This window comes from Chionomys nivalis, chromosome 22 (assembly GCF_950005125.1).
Source record: "Chionomys nivalis chromosome 22, mChiNiv1.1, whole genome shotgun sequence".
NCBI lineage: Eukaryota > Metazoa > Chordata > Mammalia > Rodentia > Cricetidae > Chionomys > Chionomys nivalis.
The window spans coordinates 39478365-39497603 of NC_080107.1; the positions used below are offsets into that span (position 1 = coordinate 39478365).

The 19239-nt window shown below is 44.4% G+C and overlaps 1 protein-coding gene across 4 annotated transcripts in view; it reads right to left on the reverse strand.

Annotated features, from left to right (window-relative positions):
* Positions 1 to 15636, reverse strand: part of Ehmt1 (euchromatic histone lysine methyltransferase 1) — a 141039-nt gene extending 125403 nt beyond the window's left edge. For 2 of the 4 annotated variants that reach the window (XM_057754934.1, XM_057754933.1), the window contains exon 1: positions 15593 to 15634. In XM_057754934.1, the coding sequence (XP_057610917.1) occupies positions 15593 to 15613 (21 nt within the window). In that variant the 5' untranslated portion in view covers positions 15614 to 15634. Of the gene's footprint in view, positions 1 to 15592 lie in introns of all 4 variants that reach the window. The other 2 variants (XM_057754931.1, XM_057754932.1) reach the window with 2 other exon arrangements.
* Positions 15637 to 19239: the final 3603 nt, after the last annotated feature.

Below are 19239 nucleotides of genomic sequence, written 5' to 3' on the forward strand. Positions count from 1 at the left end.
TTTTTTCTTTTACAAACACCCAGGTAGATCTACACCAACCTAAACATTTTCACCTAGATGTCTGCCAGGCTATCTCCTACCAGATATAACCAAATTAAGTACACAGTTAAGGTTTGTCAAGTTTCTTTTGCTACTTTACATAGTACTTCCAGAATAAAACTCAATGCCAAGTATTACGAGCAACAGTAGTATCAGGCACCAATGTACTTCCTTTTTTTTTTTTTTTTTTTTTGGTTTTGGTTTTTTTTTCGAGACAGGGTTTCTCTGTGGTTTTGGAGCCTGTCCTGGAACTAGCTCTTGTAGACCAGGCTGGTCTCGAACTCACAGAGATCTGCCTGCCTCTGCCTCCCAAGTGCTGGGATTAAAGGAGTGCACCACCACCACCCGACTACCAATGTACTTCTAAGTGACAAGGATTATTTCTTTTTTTTCCTTTTGTTTGCTTGTTTGTTTTTCTGTGTATCACTAGAACTCATTCTGTAGACTAGGTTGGCCTAAAACTCAGAGATCAGCTTGCCTCCGCCTCCCATGTGCTGGGATTAAAAGCGTGCGCTACCAAATCCAGCTAGGATTAATTCTCATTTAGAGATTCTGATATCCTAGAAAAATATATGGACTGAAACCACCATTGAAATGAAAGTACACAAAGCTGCCCATTCCGCTCAAGTGAATAACTTCCATGTGTCCCTTTTAGAATAAACTGATACCTAATTACTTAATTAAAATAACAAAAGCAAAGACTGGTGTGATAAGGAAGTAGCACGTGGGAGGTGGGAGAAGGACCAAGAATTCAAGGCTAACCTAAACAAAATCATGAGTTCAATGGAAGTCAGAACTACGTAAGACCTTGTCTCAAAAAGCAAAACAACAAAAATGAATATAAATGGCAAATTTCAAAGTAAGTATCATCATCCTAACTCAACCTTTTTCATTTCCTTCCAGGTTTTCTGCTTACGTGTGTTGTGCTTTCCCGGCCCTTTCCTTTCTGCTTCCTTGGCGTGCGCACGTGTTCTCTCTGTCTCTGTCTCTCTCTCTTTTATCTCTTCTCTCCCTCCCTCCCTCCCTCCCTCCCTCAATAAAATGCTTTATGCCTATCTTTTGTGTTTATATGTCTTGTGTCTGTTACCCACCGCTGTGCCCTCCCGCTGGTGGGAAACTGTAGCCTGTAGCAGCTTGTTGCATGGCGGGCTCCGCCAGCCCACCTAGGGGAAAGTTTTAAGAATAACACGTGCATGGTTTGCATGGTCACTGAAAGATCCTCTGGACCCCCCCCCCCTCAGAACCCACAGCTAGCCTGTTCCCACGAGAACATCCTGTTTGCTTGAGACCCTCAGGACCCCCTCAGGATCTGCAGCTTGCCTGATCTCATGAGAACATCCCGTTTGTTTAGAACAGGATATCTGTGGCCATACATCTGTGCTGGGAGAAGATATCTGAGGTCAGGACCCCTAGCTGCAAAACAGGATATCTGTAAAATAGGATATCTGCAAAACAGGACATCTGTGGCCATACATCTATGCTGGGAGAGGAAAAACCACATATGCCCCTCGCCTCATTCCAACCGACCAATGAGATCCCTGTAACCATGCATCTGCTTCTGTATGCCTGCTTCTGCTGCCCTTTTCCTATAAAAAGACCTTCTCCCAGACTGCAGGCGCACAAGTCCTCCAAAAAGACTTTGCTGCCAGCAGGTACCTGTGCACACCCAATAAACCTCTTGCTATTTGCAGCCAGTGGTCTCGGACTGTTCCTTGGGTCTCGGGGTCACCTCCTGAGGGAAGGTCCTCTCCGAGGGTCTTTCAGTCACAAGCTAAATAAAAAACTCCCCTTACACACTCCATTATATTCACACATTTTCATGATTGTCACGCTGTGGCAATAGAATATTTCATTAGATTCATAGATCATAAAGTATTAAAATATTTTTTAAGCTGGGCTAGGCAATACAAGCCAGCTATTCAAGAAACTAAGAGAGGATGAGCTAATAGTTAAGGTCTGACAGGTCTACAGGATGAGTTCAAGGGCAACCTGGACAAAGCAGTGTGCCAGCCTCTGTCTTAAAGTGAAAGAGTGCAGAGCAGTTTCAACGATACAGCGTTTGTCTAGCATGCCTAGAGTCCTGGGTTGGATTCCCCAAAACTGCAAAAGCAGAGAAGCAAAGAAGAAAGGAAGGATGGAGATAGCAAAGAGTTACACACAGGTGATGATATCTGGTCGTCTGAACAATGAGGAAATCTTTTGCTATCTCTGAGTTTGGTTGTTTTATTTTTATTGTTTTTTTTTTTTTTTTTTTTTTTTTTTTTTTGGTTTTTCGAGACAGGGTTTCTCTGTGGCTTTGGAGCCTGTCCTGGAACTAGCTCTTGTAGACCAGGCTGGTCTCGAACTCACAGAGATCCGCCTACCTCTGCCTCCCAAGTGCTGGGATTAAAGGCGTGCGCCACCACCGCCCGGCTTTATTGTTGTTTTTATTTTATATTTACATGCCTGCATTATGGATGTGCACCACATGGATACCTGGTGCTTTGGAGGTCAGAAAGGATGTCAGATCCCCTGTAACTGTAAGTACAGACAGTTGTGAACAGTTCTATATGGGTGCTAGGAATCACCTATGCAAAACCTCTTAAATGTTGAGCCATCTCTCTAGCCAAGACAAGATCTCATCCATCTGGCCCAAAAGTTGCTTTCTGCCCAAAAGTTTTGATGTATCCCTAGCCCCCCACTTGTGATACCCTGCCACCAGAGCATTAGAATTACAGATCTATCAGTAAGGAATCAGTCACTACATTCCTTCCCTCTACAAGTCTCTGACACCCATCTCCATCCCCCAAAGTGCCATATATGAACCTTAAGATTCAGAACCCCGGCTAGGAAGCACCCTACTACCTAGCAGAGTCTAACCACCCTCTGTGCTCAGTTCGTGTGCACTAGCACTTCACCTTTTTTAAATATGTTACGCAAGTGTTCTACACCCAGCTACATCCCTAGCACTCCACTTTATTTCCCAGTCACAGAATACAACCCCACAACTGACTTGAGGTCTCTTTGTCTGAGCAGCTTTGTAGTACCCTCTATCTAGTCCATCCTACCATGACCTAATTAATATTTTCATAAAAACAACAGGCTAAAGTGGAGAGGTTAGAGGGACATACATTTAATCCCAGCACTTGGGAGGCAAAGACAGGTGGATCTCAGTGAGTTCCACAACAACCTGGTCTACAAAGAAAGACAGACCCTGTTCAAAAAACTGATTGATTGATTGATTGATTGATTGACAGACAGACAGACAGACAGACAGACGAACTCTGATCTCACTTCAGGACCCCCAAAGATAGAACTGGGGAACACTGAATCTCTTTGTTCCTCTTCCCACTATGACCACACTGAATCTTTTTCTTCTTTCCATTTGTTTGTTTGTTTGTTTTTATTTAAAGATTTATTTATTATGTATACAATGTTCTGCCCCTGCATATATGCCTACAGGCCAGAAGAGATCTCATTATAGAAGGTTGTGAGCCACCATGTGGTTGCTGGGAATTGAACTCAGGACCTCTGGAAGAGCAGCCAGTGCTCTTAACCTCTGAGCCACCTCTCCAGTTCCCCCCCCCCAACCCCATTTGTTTGTTTTTCGAGACAGGGTTTCTCTGTATAGTCCTGGCTGTCCTGGAACTAATTAGGTAGCTCAGGCTGGCCTTGAACTCAAGAAATCTACCTGCCTCTGCATCCCAAGTGCTGGAATTAAATGTTGCTCATTTTTAATTTGGCTCCTTTTAAATGGCTTCTTAAAGGTGAGTGACCAAACCTGACTTGGGCACAGAGTGTGACATTTTTCAAACTAAGAAGTTAAAGTTAAAAGGCAGGCGGTGGTGGCACATGCCTTTAATCCCAGCACTTGGGAGGCAGAGGTAAGAGGATCAATGTGAGTTCAAGGCCAGCCTGGTTTATGAGAACTAATTCTAGGACAGGCTCCAAAGTTACAGAGAAACCCTGTCTAGAAAAAAAAAAGTAAAGGTTTTTAGAACCCGGGTGGTAGCAGCACACACCTTTAATCCCAGCACTCATAGGGAGACTAGCAGACTTCTGTGAATTCAAGGTCAGCCTGGTCTACTGGTAGAGAGAGGTCCAGGTGTCAGAGTGCAGGCCACCTTAAAAAAATAATAATAATAGGTGCTGGAGAAATGGCTCAGTGGTTAAGAGCACTGACTGCTCTTCCAGAGGTCCTGAGTTCAATTCCCAGCAACCACATGGTGGCTCACAGCCATCTATAATGAGACCCAGCACCCCCTTCTGGCATTCAGGCACACATGGAAGGAATGTTGTATACATAATAAATAAATCTTAAAAAAAAAAATAATAATAATAATAATAATAAAAAATAAGGAGCCAGGCAGTGGTGGCGCATACCTTTAATCCCAGCACTCCAGTGGCAGAGACGGGGTGGATCTTTGTGAGTTCAAGGCCAGCCTGGTCTACAGAGCGGAGTTCCAGGACAGGCTCCAAAGCTACAGAGAAACCTTGTCTTGAAAAACCAAAAAAAAAAAAAAAAATGAGGGAGGGGAGAGAGGAAGAAGTGAGAAGACCAAGAAGACAAGGACAACTAACTTTCTCTTTGTCTTTTTAGCGGCTTAAAATTAGATTGAGTCCTACTACAAAATTAGAATAGCAGTCAACTTTTAGCACACAGCCTCCAGTCAACAAGCAGATGCCAAATATCTAAGCTTAAAAGATTCACAGAACCCAAGAGCAAAGTCTTACTTTGCTCTCAACCAGTTTTACCAAGCTTGGTTTCCCAGAACAAAGCAAATACATAAAGAGAATACCATGAAGAAAAAGGAAGTTAGTGGACAGTGGTTGTGCACGCCTTGGAACCCAGCACTCAGGAGCAGAAGCAGGTGGATATCTGCGAGTCGAGGCAGCCTGGTCTACAAAGTGAGTTCCAGGACAGCCAGGACTACACAGAGAAAGGGGTGGATGGGCTACAAAAAGAAAGAAAAAGAGAAAGAAAGCTAGAGAGGGCAAAGTCCACAAACACTAATGGAGTTAGGAACTCAGGTAAGCAAAACTGCATAAAAAAGGAATGCATTAGGCAGGAGATGGTGGTGTGCACCATTAATCCCAGCACTAGGGAGGTACAGACAGGCAGATCTCTAAGTCAAGAGGCCGGTCTGATCTACAGTGACACTCTGCCTCAAAAAAAGCAAAACAAGGGCTGGAGAGATGGTTCAGAAGTTAAAAGCACTGCCTGCTCTTCCAAAGGTCCTGAGTTCAATTCCCAGCAACCACATGGTGGCTCACAACCATCTGTAATGGGGTCTGGTGCCCTCTTCTGGTCTGCAGGCATACACACAGACAGAATATTGTATACACAATAAATAAATAAATATTAAAAAAGAAAAAAGAAAAAAGAAAAAAGAAAGCAAAACAAACAGGAAAGGAGCGTTGAAACCCAGAGTAGAACCTCCTAGGAATTCAAGGTTAGCCTGGTCTACAGAGCAAATTCAGGACATCCATTACTACACAGAAAAATACTGTCTTGAAAGGGCAAAAAATAAAGAGTCAAACGTGGAGAAAGGGGTGGAAGGACCCACTGGAAGAGAAATCTATTCAGAGATTTGATAGATCTACTAAGAGCAATGAACAGACTATATTCTTGGGGAAGGGGAGCCTTTTGGAGACAGCCTCACTATGTACCCCTGTATAGCCTGGAATTTGCTGTGTAGACTGGATTAGGCTTGAACTTGTAGTTGTCCAGCATCTACCTCCCAAGTGCTGAAAATACATGGGGTTATGATTACCATTCAGGCAACTGAAGTAATAAATCTGAATTCTAACAGGACATTCATTAACTGAAATAAAATGCTCACAGATGAAAAATGTCTGAGAACTGCTTTAAAATAATTGCAAATAGTATGGGCCACAATGGAAGTTCAAGTAAAGCAAGACTAGTCATAAGAAGGCAACTGTTGCCGGGCGGTGGTGGCGCACGCCTTTAATCCCAGCACTTGGGAGGCAGAGGCAGGCGGATCTCTGTGAGTTCGAGACCAGCCTGGTCTACAAGAGCTAGTTCCAGGACAGGCTCCAAAACCACAGAGAAACCCTGTCTCGAAAAAAGAGCTAGTTCCAGGACAGGCTCCAAAGCCACAGAGAAACCCTGCCTGGGGGCGGAGGGGGGGACGACTATTGATGGTGGAATGCAGCAAGTAATGATGTTCATTATAGTACTGGGCTCTACTTGGTGTTTCTGTTTCTGTAAAACAGTTGTCTCCCAGTGTGGTTTAAGCAAACCTGGAATTGGCTATGTACCCCAGGCTGGCCTTGGATTTATGATCCTCTTGCCTCAACCTGGGATTACAGATGTCCAAACACACTCAACTACCTTAAACTTTATCTACTTGAATAGATCTGAGAAATCTTCCATAATGAAAATCCAAAAATACCAGTGTCTCTGTCTCTTTATCTCTGTCTCTATATAACTCTGGCTGGCCTGAAACTCACAAGTTTCTGCCTGTCTCTGCCTCCCGAGTGCTGGGGTAAAGGCATATGCCACCACTATCCAGCAATAAACCAATCTTTAAAAAAATAATAATAAATGCTTAGGCTAGGGATGGAGCTCAGTTAGGTAGAATGCTTGCATACCATATACCAGTCCCTGGGTCTGATGCCCAGCACCACATAAAATCTGTTCTGATGGAGTACATCTATGATATGATCCAAGTACTCAAAAAGCAGAAGGATCAGAAGTTCAAGGTCATACTTAGATATACTGGAGTTTCCGACCATCCTAGGTTACATGAGACCCTGTGTTATGAGTGACTGTCTTCTGAACCAAGCAATCACCATCTTGGGGCATACAGCTGTGCCCCTTGAAAAGATCATCACAACTGCATTTGTAGATGTGTTTCACCCCCCAAAATGGGGTAGAGAGGTATACCATATTCTCACACAACTCTGCCCTAATCGCGTGAGCCCTGGGGGAGGGGTCAGAGTATATACCTGTGGGAGAAGACGAAAGCAGAGGTATCCATCTAAGCAACTATTCAAACCCTTTATCCCTGCCGGGCAGAGGTTCTCCTCCTATGCACTTTAGAGGAAAGAGCACCCACACCCCTGTAAGTAACCCCTCACCTATGATCTGCAAGGAAACTCAACAAAGTCATTGGCTCCCGAGAGTGAACAATGGCAGAATCATGTCTCAGTTTGTTGCTGGGACCTTAGGAAAAGGTATGGATGTTGTTCATGTCTCCTCCTGTATTGGAGGCACAAAGGGTCTTGCTCCCAAAGAACTCAGGAACCAGGAATGTTAAACACACAAGCAACTCTCCTAAAAGGAGGAATTGCCTGTTTTCCACCCAGAAGGCTGAGAATGAACACTGTTAACAACTTAGTGTCCTTTTTGCTATCTATGGAGGCAGACCTCATCCAAAACCCCCAGAATGTTTGTTTATGCCAGTCTTTCTCCATAGACCTTTATTTTTAGCTTTGTTTCTTAGTCAATAGAACCCATCCTTAGGGGAGATGTCACACGTCCTTACAGCCTGCTAACCTCTATGCTGTCTCAGTCAGAGACCACTAGATTCTAGTCCCTTTAGCTACAGATCCAACCCTCTTATGGTAACACGCACTTTGTAAAGGAGTTTCAAAGTAGTGAGACCTTAGAATTAGAATGATTGTTGCCGGAAACTTTTTCCCAAATTGTAGTGTTTTAAATATGCTAACAATGAATTGCCTAGCAGACTCCCCAAAATCTGATCCAGGTTGATGAAGTCAATCTGAACTGATTACTTTCATCTCTTCATAGTTTGTTTCATGCCCTCTTCTGGCATGCAAGCACACATGCAATCAGAACACTGTATACATAATAAATAAATCTTAAAAAGAAAAAACACAAACGAGCAAATCACATTCTAGAGTCAAAGGAGAATAGAAGTTGAACCCTATAGAAAACTCCAGGAACTAGCTGGCAAGATGGCTGAGTATGTACAGATACTTGCCACCAACAGTGTGAGTTAAATACCCATAGGCCCACAAGCTTTTCTCTGACCTCTATACATGCGCACCACAGCACAATTAAAAACTATTACATTTTTTGTTGTTGTTTTTTGTTTTTCTTTTGTTTTTCGAGACAGGGTTTCTCTGTGGCTTTGGAGCCTGTCCTGGAACTAGCTCTGTAGACCAGGCTGGTCTCGAATTCACAGAGATCCGCCTGCCTCTGCCTCCTGAGTGCTGGGAAAAACTATTACATTTTTTAAAAACTTCCAAAAACACACCACACTTGAGGACGGGCAAGCACAGAAAAGGGTAGGAGTGAGCTATTCCATGAGAAAGAAGGAAAAACTAGACTATATGTGCTCAGTAGTGGGTCTTCACACTACCCTTTAACCCCATTTATACAGATGGTTCCCAATTTACAATGGTTCAACTTGAAATTTCTCAGCTTTGACCTGGGCATGGGAGGTAATTTCCAGTACTTTGGAGGCATGAATACAACAAATACCAGGTCAGCCTAGACTACAAAGCAATATCCTGTCTCACAAAAAATAATTTTACAACTTTACAATGGTGAAATAGGCATTCAATAAGAATCATACTTCAAAATTTTATTTTTTCCTATACTAGCCACAGGTAGATCAATCTTCTCATAATACTGTTTAACCAAAGCAAGGCCAGGACCCATATGCTACAATGTACTATAGCTACAATGGGATGTTCACTAAGACAAGTATATTAAAATGAATTTTCAATTTACAATGTTTTCAACTTAAAATGGAGCCGGACAGTGTTGGCATAAGCCTTTAGTTCCAATACTCAGTAGGAAGAGACAGGCTGATCTTTGTGAATTCAAGGTCAGCCTGACCTACAGAGCAAGTTCCAGGACAGCCAAGGCTACACAGAGAAACCCTGTCTCAAAAATGAAATGAAATAAATGAATGAATGACAAAAAGAGACCAGGTTTAGTAGTATACAACATTTAATCCCAGCCCCTGGAATCAATAAGTCCTCACATACAGGCCATGGCATGAATGGAGTTCAGACAACAACTTAGTTATTTCTAGCATGTGTAGTAGTCAGTGCTTTTAACCACTGAGGCATCTCTCTAGCCCCACATTAGCTGTTCCTAAAGAGGACCAGGTAACAAAATAAAAAAATAGAATCCTTAAAGTTGGTCGATTTCCTGATCTACTGAGATGTGAACAAGTGGCCTCACACCCTCCAACCACCATGCCTTCCCCAGAATGAAGCACTGTATCCCTCTAAGCACTATGCCAAAAGCAAATCCAGGTTGACACATTGAAACCCTGCTTTCAAAAACAGTGAGCCTTGGTAAATCTGACTACTACACATGCTAGACCAGAACTAAGTTGTCCTCTGAACTCCATTCACGCCATGGCACGTATATCAGCCACATCCTCCCCCCCATCGCCACCCCGCACATATGCATACACAATTACTGCCACCACAATAAAAGTAAACACTAGGCAAACACACTCACTGAACTTTTCCTAAGCCTCTTGCTTATTTATTTATTTATTTCATCATATGTATGGGTGTTTTGCCTGTTTGTTACGTCTGTGTACTGTGTGTATGCCTGCTGCCCATGGAGGCCAGAAGATGGTGTCAGACTCCCTGGGACTGGAGTTATAGAAAGTTGTGAACCACCCATGTAAGTGTTGGGATTAAACCTCTGGAAGAACAGCTAGTGCTCTTAACCACTGAGCCATCCCTCTAACTCCCTCTTTTCACTTTTTATTTTGAGATAGGATCTCAATGATAAACAATGACTGGCTTGAGCTCACTCAGAAGCCAGAGCAGCCTTGAACTTGAACAATCCTCCAGCCAGCCAGTGGTGGTAGTGGCAGGGAATGCCTTCGATCCCATACTCAGGAGTCAAAGGCAGGTTTGAGTTTGAGGCAAGCTTGGTCTACATAGTGAGTTCCAGAACAATCAAAGCTATACAGAAAAATCTTTTCTTGAAAAACCAATACACACACACACTACAGGGCCAATGAGGTAGCTCAGCAGGAAAAAGGTACTCACCAGCAGGACTAATAACCCAAGTTTGAAATTCAGAAGCCACAAGGCAGAAGAACCAAGTTTAGCAAATTGTCCTCTGATCTCCCTCTCACACACACATAAACACTCACAAGCATACAAGAATACACAAATATGTTAAAAAAAATAATTTTAAGGGTATTCATTATATCATTATTAGTAAAGATAAAAAATAAGTTATAATCAGTTTAAAGTTCTGCATTTGGGTTATGTAGTAACTGAAAAGGAAGAAGCACATCTGTGTAAAAGCAAAAATAAATTTCTTGGGGGGAGGGTTGTTTCGAGACAGGTTTCTCTGTAATTTTTAGAGCCTGTCCTGGAACTAGCTCTTGTAGACCAGACTGGCCTTGAACTCACATTGATCCTCTTGCCTCCACCTCCCAAGTGCTGGAAATAAAGGCGTGAGCCACCACCACCCGACTTCTCTGAATCTTTTTAAGTTACAGAGTAAACCAGGTAGCTGTGTAGAGAAACCCTGTCTCAAAAAATAAGTGCTTGCCTAGTGTGCCTGAGGTCTGGGGTTCTATCCCAGTCCTCTCTAACAACAAAAAAAGCTCAGTGATAGTCGTTTCAGGTGGAGTGAGAGAAGGGGATGTTATGTTTACTGTTATGTAAAATGAAAGATTGTTTTAAAAAATAAAAATTGGGGGACTGGAGAGATGACTCAGAGGCTAAGAGCATGGACTGCTTTTCTAGAGGACATGGGTTCAAGTCCCAGCACCCACATGGCAGCTCACAACTGTCTATAACTCCAGGATCCAACACACAGAGACATACATTCAGGCAAAACAACAATGTACACAAAATAAAAATTTAAAAAAAAATTAATTGTTTTCAGGAACTAAAACTGGAGCCAAGAATAATGACAAACATCTTTGATCCTGGTACTTGGAAATTATACTCAACTACATAATGAATTCAAGGCTAGTAAGGGCTATATTGTCTCAAAAAAATAAGTAAAAGAAAAATTAAAAAAAAAAATTCAAACCAGGCATGGTGAAACATGTCTTTAATCCCAGTACTCGGGAGGCAGAAGCAGGCGAAGAATCTCGAAGTTTGAGGCTCGCCTGGGAGTTCCAGAACAGCTAGAAACCCTGTCTCAAGGAGGGAAATAAATACTAAAAATCAAATGGAGTCTGGATCTACAGTAGAATGGTATCAAGAGAGCCTGTAACCCTAGGTTTGGGCTGCAGAGCACTGGGGATGGGCATGTGGTGAGTTCCAACTGGACGTCTTTCTCAACAGCAACACTAGAATGCTGCTGACTTTGAGAAGACTGAACAACAGCTCAGTGGTGGAGATCCTGCTTGGCATTCATGACAACTTGTTGAGACCTTGTGAACCACACAGATCCTGAACATACATTTAAATCCTAGGTAGAGGGCTGGAGAGATGGCTCAGAGGTTAAAAGCACTGGTTGCTCTTCCAGGGGTCCTGAGTTCAATTCCCAGCACCTACATGGTGGCTCACAATCATCTGTAATGAAATCTAGTGCTCTCTTCTGGCCTGTATACATAATAAATAAGTAAATAGCCGGGCGGTGGTGGCGCACGCCTTTAATCCCAGCACTCGGGAGGCAGAGACAGGCGGATCTCTGTGAGTTCGAGACCAGCCTGGTCTACAAGAGCTAGTTCCAGGACAGGCTCCAAAACCACAGAGAAACCCTGTCTCAAAAAACCAAAAAAAAAAAAAAAAAAAATAAGTAAATAAATCTTAAAAAAAAAAAAAAAAAACCTAGGTAGAATCCCTGGCAGCATACTATGTCCATCCTCCCCACACAAAAAAAGCCTTCATAGCTCACTTCCAAGCAGGAATTCCATGCTTACCCAAACTTGTTTTAAGTGTGAAGTATAGTAAAGTACATCTACATTTTTAAACAAAGAAAAGGTTCACACCATTGACCCTTTTTTTTTTTCTTGAGACTGAGTTCCCTGAAACCTACACTTGCCTTGCTTGAACTTGCTACATTGCTGAGGACCTAAAACTTCTGATCATCCTGTCTCTACCTACCTAGTGCTGAGATTGCAGGCCTGCACTACCACACCCAGTTTAACCTAGCCTAGCACTCTATCAATTCATCTACATCCTCAGCCACATCGTCATTTACTCAAGCAGATACTAGAAAATACATTCTACCCAAGGAAGAGAGAGCTCTCGAGAGCATGTAAGACCAAGCTCCAAAGACAATGCTGGACATGAGTTTCAGAAAATGTCCATTCTAACTAACAGGTAACCAGAGTGTAAAAGAATTAAATTTCTCATCTTTGTTACTGGAAGTACAGATAATCCCTACAGCTGGTGAGAAAAAACTACAGCAGCAGCATATATTCAGAAACATGAAGCAAACACTAAAGAATTAAAAGTTGCTGCTGCTTTGAGGACTTAGCCCTGACTCTTTAAACTATGTATGTATATACTATTCTAAATAAAAATTGTTTGGAGGATTGGTGTGGTTTTTTGGTGGTGGTAGTTTTTTTGTTTTGTTTTCTGTGTAGCACTGGCTGTCCTGGAACTCCCTCTACAGACCAGGCTGGTCTTGAACTCAGAAATGAGCCTACCTCCTCAGGGCCAGGATTAAAGGCATGCCCCACCACACCTGACTGTTTTGATTTTTTGACACAAAGCCTAACACTGTACCCAAGGCTAACCTAATTTCTGATCTTTCTGCTCCATACTCCACGTGCCAAAAATCACAGGTATGCACATCCATACCCGATTAAAATGTAAGATTAAGGGAAGAGGGGAAGAGAAACAAACCCAGGCATGGTAATACACACACACCTATGACCCAAGAAGGATCAGAAGTTCAAGGCCAACATTAAGGGCCTAGAAAGTCAGAGGTCAGCCTGAAATACATGATGAAGAGACCCTGTCTCAAAAAAAAAGGGGGGGGAGATACAGGTGGGCATGATGGCTTATATACCAACACTCAGGCAAAAAGTAAACACTGGGACATTGGGACTGGAGAGAGGACTCTACAGTTAGAGCACTTGCTGTCTGAGAAGACCAGAAGGGTTCAACTCCCATCATCTACCTGATGGTCCACAACCACCCTAACTCCAATTCCAGGGCTCCACTGCCTCCACTGGCACCAGACATGCAAACATAAATGCAAGTAAAACATCCATACACAAAAAAAATTATACATAAAGGCAAACATTCATACACATAAAATTAAATAATTTTTTTAAGAAGATACATATTAGTCACTCCGTTAAGTACAGATTTTGTTTTGGAAGGCGCTTCCACTGCAATGTAACATTTTTGCTAAGACAAAAGCCCTATGTATCACACTCTTATCCTGTGACCAGGACATACCTTCAAACCCAAGAAGTGGAGGAACCCACATCAATCTACAAAATGGAGAATAGGGGATATATTAATAAACCTCTCCGCTACCTCAGTAATACACAGACACACTTAGAGAAGCTTCAGTGTCAGCTCTGACAAGTTAATCATCTCACATTTAGTGAACCCTAACTAGTAAATATTTCAAGATTCAGTGAGGATGAGCTCAGGCCTACCCAATTCCACAGGACCAACAGTACTCTACGACAGACAAGGACCCCTCATCCTGTCATGTACCTCCAGGATAAATACTTAAAATCACAAGTCCAAAAACAGGTGTAACACATGTGTATGGAGCATGGCCTCTGTAGTCACACATCTGTATCTTCCAGTGTAGCACAAACTCCTGTAATGCTGATGCTATGTGCCTGTTGCCTCAACTGCAAAAGGGATACCAGAGAACCTACTTCATAAAGCTACTGTCATGTTTATATGCTACATTATGCACGAAAGTCCTACAGTAAGGCTGGGATCAGGTACAGGCTCAACAAACACACACTCTAAGTAAGCTGCCTGGGAAATCAAAGATACTGAAGACCACTGGCACTTCCATCTTTGAGGGGAGGGAGCCTCTATGCAGCCCAGGCTAGCTTTGAACATGCAATCCTCCTTCCTCGGTGCACCTCCCAAGCGGTGCTAGGATAACAACCATACACTACCACAGTCTGCTTTCTCCATCAATTAGTAACACCAATTATGTGCCTGACATTGAAAGCTGGCCAGGCTGAGGGGCTGGCTCAGCAGTTAGGAGAACTGGTCCTGAGTTCAATTCCCAGCAATCACATACTGGCTCCCAACAATCTATAATGGAATCTAATGCCCAGTTCTGACATGTAGGCATACATGCATAAATAGCACTCATTTACACAAATAAAGAAACAAATATTTTAAAAGAAAGGAAGAAAAATGGCCAGGCCTACAACTGACCAGGCAAAGCTACTTACCCCTACCAAATCTTATTTTCCTCATCTGCTAAATAGGAAATAACAGTACCCGCTGCATATGTCATTAAAAAACTGAATGAGGTAACTTCTCTGAAAAGCTTAAACAATGCCTGGAACACATCAAGTGCTCAATAAAGGACGAGAATCACGATTCATCGCCTTCCTGGAAGCGACTTCGGATTATCTCTTAGACACCTGTGTTCCTGGTGCCCAAGTCAGGTCTTGAACGTTGTTGAAGTACTCAAAAAATTCTCCTCGCAACACATCAGAAAACTCGCCGTTCACTTCTAGGACTACCTCTCAAAAAAGGCAAGAGAAAAAAAATTCAACGACCACACATTATGTGGAGTAAAACGTACTGCCGAGCCTATGCACCACACATGTGTCAGCTTCTCTCGACATCTTTACTTTCTGAGGTCTGCAAGTTCCAAAAGCTAACTGTTCCCGCAGCTGATTTCGGAAGGAAACTGCTATCTTACACTTTCTTCCAAACCCGCCCCGTACTTCGGCCCTTGCGATCACAACACTAGTGCATTCTGCGGACCCCGACTCCACGCCGGCCTTTCACAGCTCGGGAAAGACAGCGGTCCCTCTCGCCGGGGCACTGCGTTTACGCCGCAAAAAAACCAGGAAGCAAACTATCCCGCAGAAAGCAGAGGCAAGGCTAGCACGCGAACAAAAGAACGCTAACTCGCCGTCCCCCGCCGCTTTAATGCCATCGGTGAAGAAATAAACTTGGCTCCGCAGGCATTCCTCTGTCGAGCGTGCTCGCCCGTGGTCACCCCGCTGCAGCGGCTTTGTGCGCGGGAGACGAGCGGGACCGGCCAACTTTTCCTTAAAGATGGTGCCACGCTCTCGCGGCGAGTGAAAGGTCACGGCGCGGGGCAGCAGGCGCAGGCCGGCCTCATCTCCGCCGCGCGCAAGTTGGCCCGCTCGACTTTGCCTTTTGTCTCCGCCACCCCCGCTCCGACCCGCCTGCAGTCAAGCTCGCGGCAGCGGGATGCGGGGCCGCGGCCTCTTACCGCCCGCCGCGCTGCTGCCGCCGCCACCGCTGCTCGGGCCCGCCGCGCACAAAGCGCGCCGGCGGAGCGCGGGCCGGACGCTGGGGCCTCGGCGCCGCCTGGCCCGAGACGGCGGGGGCGCGCGGCCCCACCCAGCTAGCAGCACGCTCGGGTTCCTGCCCTCTCGCCGCGGCTGTTGCCATCATGACCACGGCCCGCGCCCCAGCGCCGAACGCCGACCCCGCGCCTCACCTCAGCATCCGCGGCGGCCATGGCCCGGGCCCGCAGCGTGGCCCCGCCCCTCCCGCGCGCCATCGCCCCGCCCGCGCCTCGCGGCCTAGGGCCGGGGCGGGGCTGGCCAAACACTCTTGCGCCTGCGTGAGCATCCGCGGCTGCGCACACGGAGCCGGCTGTGCGGCGCCTGCGTCTGGCAGAGAAGCCAGGTGGCGCCTGCGCGCTGAAATTCAACCTGGGCTCTTGGTGCTGGGACTGCTTCATCAAAAGGTTTCCGTTTCCCGTTTCCTTGGTTTCGCTCCCTTTCATATACCTGCGGTCCAAAAATATTACTTGGAAAGTTCCAGGAAGAACCTAGTCCTTGTTTTCAAGTTAGGCGCCAGTCTTGATTTAGCTGAAAAAGTCCTCGTTTCTGTTTCGTTCTGCAAAGGTGTCGATCACCCTTTGTCCCGCGTATCTACGCTACTCGCGACTGGTTTGTTGATTGTCACTAGCCAGGTGGGTTTCCACACTGACTTTTAACTTATGTCCCGAAAATCCTTATCCTATTTAATAGTGGTGCCGGGCGTGATGGCGCACGCCTTTAATCCCAGCACTCGGGAGGCAGAGGCAAGCGGTTCTCTTGTGCGTTCGAGGCCAACCTGGTCTACTAGAGCTAGGTCCAGGACAGGCTCCAAAACCACAGAGAAACCCTGTCTCGAAAAAAAAAAAATAGGGGCTCCTACGTGTGAGGATAGTGATTCGACTTTTCCAAAATGCTAGAGAAGCGTAAAGTGCTTCCTTTAAGTGAAAAGGCAGATTTCAGTAAGTAAAAGTCTTAACGCTAAGGGAGCCAAGGGAAGAACAACACTAAGAACACACTTTCCGTGAAATTGTAAAAAAAAAAAAAAAAATCTGTGCTAGTTGTGCTATCGAACTTAACACTGCAAAAATTACAGCCACAGGGCATAAATGCTAATATGTAAAAATAATTATATATGAAATATACATATAATGTGTTCCAGTGATGAGCACATATTACGCTTATGTCAGAAAAAGTACTGAGGCTGTATGAAGACTTCCAAAAGGAGTACCTAAAAAAGGGAAGGCACCAAGCCATTTTATTGAAGCTACTGTCACATGTCAAGCAGACTTGAAAAACAGGTATTAAGGTGAAAGACCAGAGAACTGAAGCCAACTGAGTAAGATGAACAAATTGAAGCAGTAGCAGTAATGGATAAATAAGTAAAAGTTGCTGAAATCGGGGGCGGGGAGGCTGGAGAGGTGGCTCAGTGGGTTAAGAGCACTGACTGCTCTTCCAGAGGACGCGGATTCATCCCAGCACCCACATGGCAGCTCACAACTGTCTGTAATTCCAGTTCCAGGGGACTCGACACACATGGCAAAACACCTGTGCACATAAAATAAAAAATAAATAAATAATAAAAAAAATTTAAAGACTTCTTTAAAAAAGGTTGCTGAAATGTTTCAAACTCTAACGATTTTTTGGGGGGGGGTAGGGGGGTTTCGAGACAGGGTTTCTCTGTAGCTTTGGTGCTGTCCTGGAACTAGCTCTTGTAAACCAGGCTGGCCTCGAACTCCCAGAAATCCGCCTGCCTCTGCCTCCCGAGTGCTGGGATTAAAGGCGTGCACCGCCACCACCCAGCTCAAACTCTAACGATATTAAGATAACATTATGGCAAATGTTCCTAAAACGGAATACAGTAGTAACGCCACCAGCACAGTCAAACACTGTGGCATACACTCTAATCCCAGCACTAGAACCCTGATCTACATACAAAGGTCCTGAAAGAAAGACAAATGGTACAAGACTTCACATGCTAGGCAAGCATTGAATTATTGAACTACAGCCCTAATGCTTTTAATTTTTTTTTTCTTTCTGTGAGACAGGATCTGAGTGAGTTGCCCAGGCTGGCCTTAAGTCTAATCAGTCCTTGAACCTGCTCTCCTCTCTCAGCCTTTCTTGTACCTGTATTACAGGCCTCATCATTAGAGGCTGATTTTGAATTTGTGTTTATTTGGGGTTTTTGTTTTGTATTTATTTATTTGATTTTTTTTTTTGGTTTTTTTTTTTTTTTTTTTTGGTTTTTCGAGACAGGGTTTCTCTGTGGCTTTGGAGCCTGTCCTGGAACTTGCTCTGTAGACCAGGCTGGTCTCGAACTCACAGAGATCCACCTGCCTCTGCCTCCCGAGTGCTGGGATTAAAGGCGTGCGCCACCATCGCCCGGCCCAATTGATTAATATTTTTTTTAAATATTTATTTATTATGTATACAATATTCTGTCTGTGTGTATGCCTGCAGGCCAGAAGAGGGCGCCAGACCTCTTTACAGATGGTTGTGAGCCACCATGTGGTTGCTGGGAATTGAACTCAGGACCTTTGAAGGAGCAGGCAATGCTCTTAACTACTGAGCCATCTCTCCAGCCCCTTGATTAATATTTTTTTTTTTTTTTTTGGTTTTTTGGAGACAGGGTTTCTCTGTGGTTTTGGAGCCTGTCCTGGAACTAGCTCTTGTAGACCAGGCTGGTCTCGAACTCACAGAGATCCGCCTGCCTCTGCCTCCCAAGTGCTGGGATTAAAGGCGTGCGCCACCACCGCCCGGCTTGATTAATATTTTTTAAGATTTATTTATTTCATATGGTGGTGGCACATGCCTTTAATCTCAGCACTTGGGAGATAGACAGGTGGATCTCTGTGAGTTCGAGGCCCGCCTGGTCTACAGAGCGAGATCCAGGTCAGGCTCCAAAGCTACAGAGAAACCGTCTTGAAAAAAACAAATGATAATAATATAATAAAAGTAAATATTTGCCAGGCGGTGGTGCGGCACGCCCTTAATCCCAGCACTTGGGAGGCAGAGGCAGGCAGATCTCTGTGAGTTTGAGACCAGCCTGGTCTACAAGAGCTAGCTAGTTCCAGGACAGGCTCCAAAGCAACACAGAGAAACCCTGTCTCAAAAAACAAAATAAATAAGGATTTATTTATTTATTACATATGGCTGTAGGCCAGAAAAGAGCACCAGACCTCATTACAGATGGTTGTGAGTCACCATGTGATTGCTGGGAATTGAACTCAGGACTCTCAACCACTGAGCCATCTCTCCAGTCCCCTTGTTTGGTTTTTCAAGACAGGGTTTCTCTCTGTAATAGCCTGGCTGTCCTGGAACTTGCTCTGTAGACCAGGCTGACCTCGAACTCACAGAGGATTTTTTTTTAATTATTTTATTCTTTTTTAAGATTCATTTTTATGTGCGTTTGTGTTTTAGTTACATTTATGTTTGGGCGAGGGTGCCAGGTCCCCTGGAACTGGAGTTACGGACAGTTGAGTACTGGGAATTGAACCCAGATCCTCTGGCAGCAGAGACCAGCAGCCAATGCTCTTAACCAGTGAGCCATCTCTCCAGCCTCCAGTGTGTAGCCCAAACTGGCCTCAAACTCCTGCCTCTGCCTCCTTCAGCAAATCCTGTTGGCAAACACCACACAACTGACTTGTTTTATTCTTAAAGCAGAGTTTCACTACATAGCATACATGGCCTCAAACTTTCAGTGTTCCTCCTGCCTCTGCTTCCTGAAGAGCAGGATTACAGGTATGCCCACCACACCCAGCCTGACAAATTTTTTTATAAAATTAATTCCACTTTGTGGAATTAAAAAGTAAAGACAGAGGAT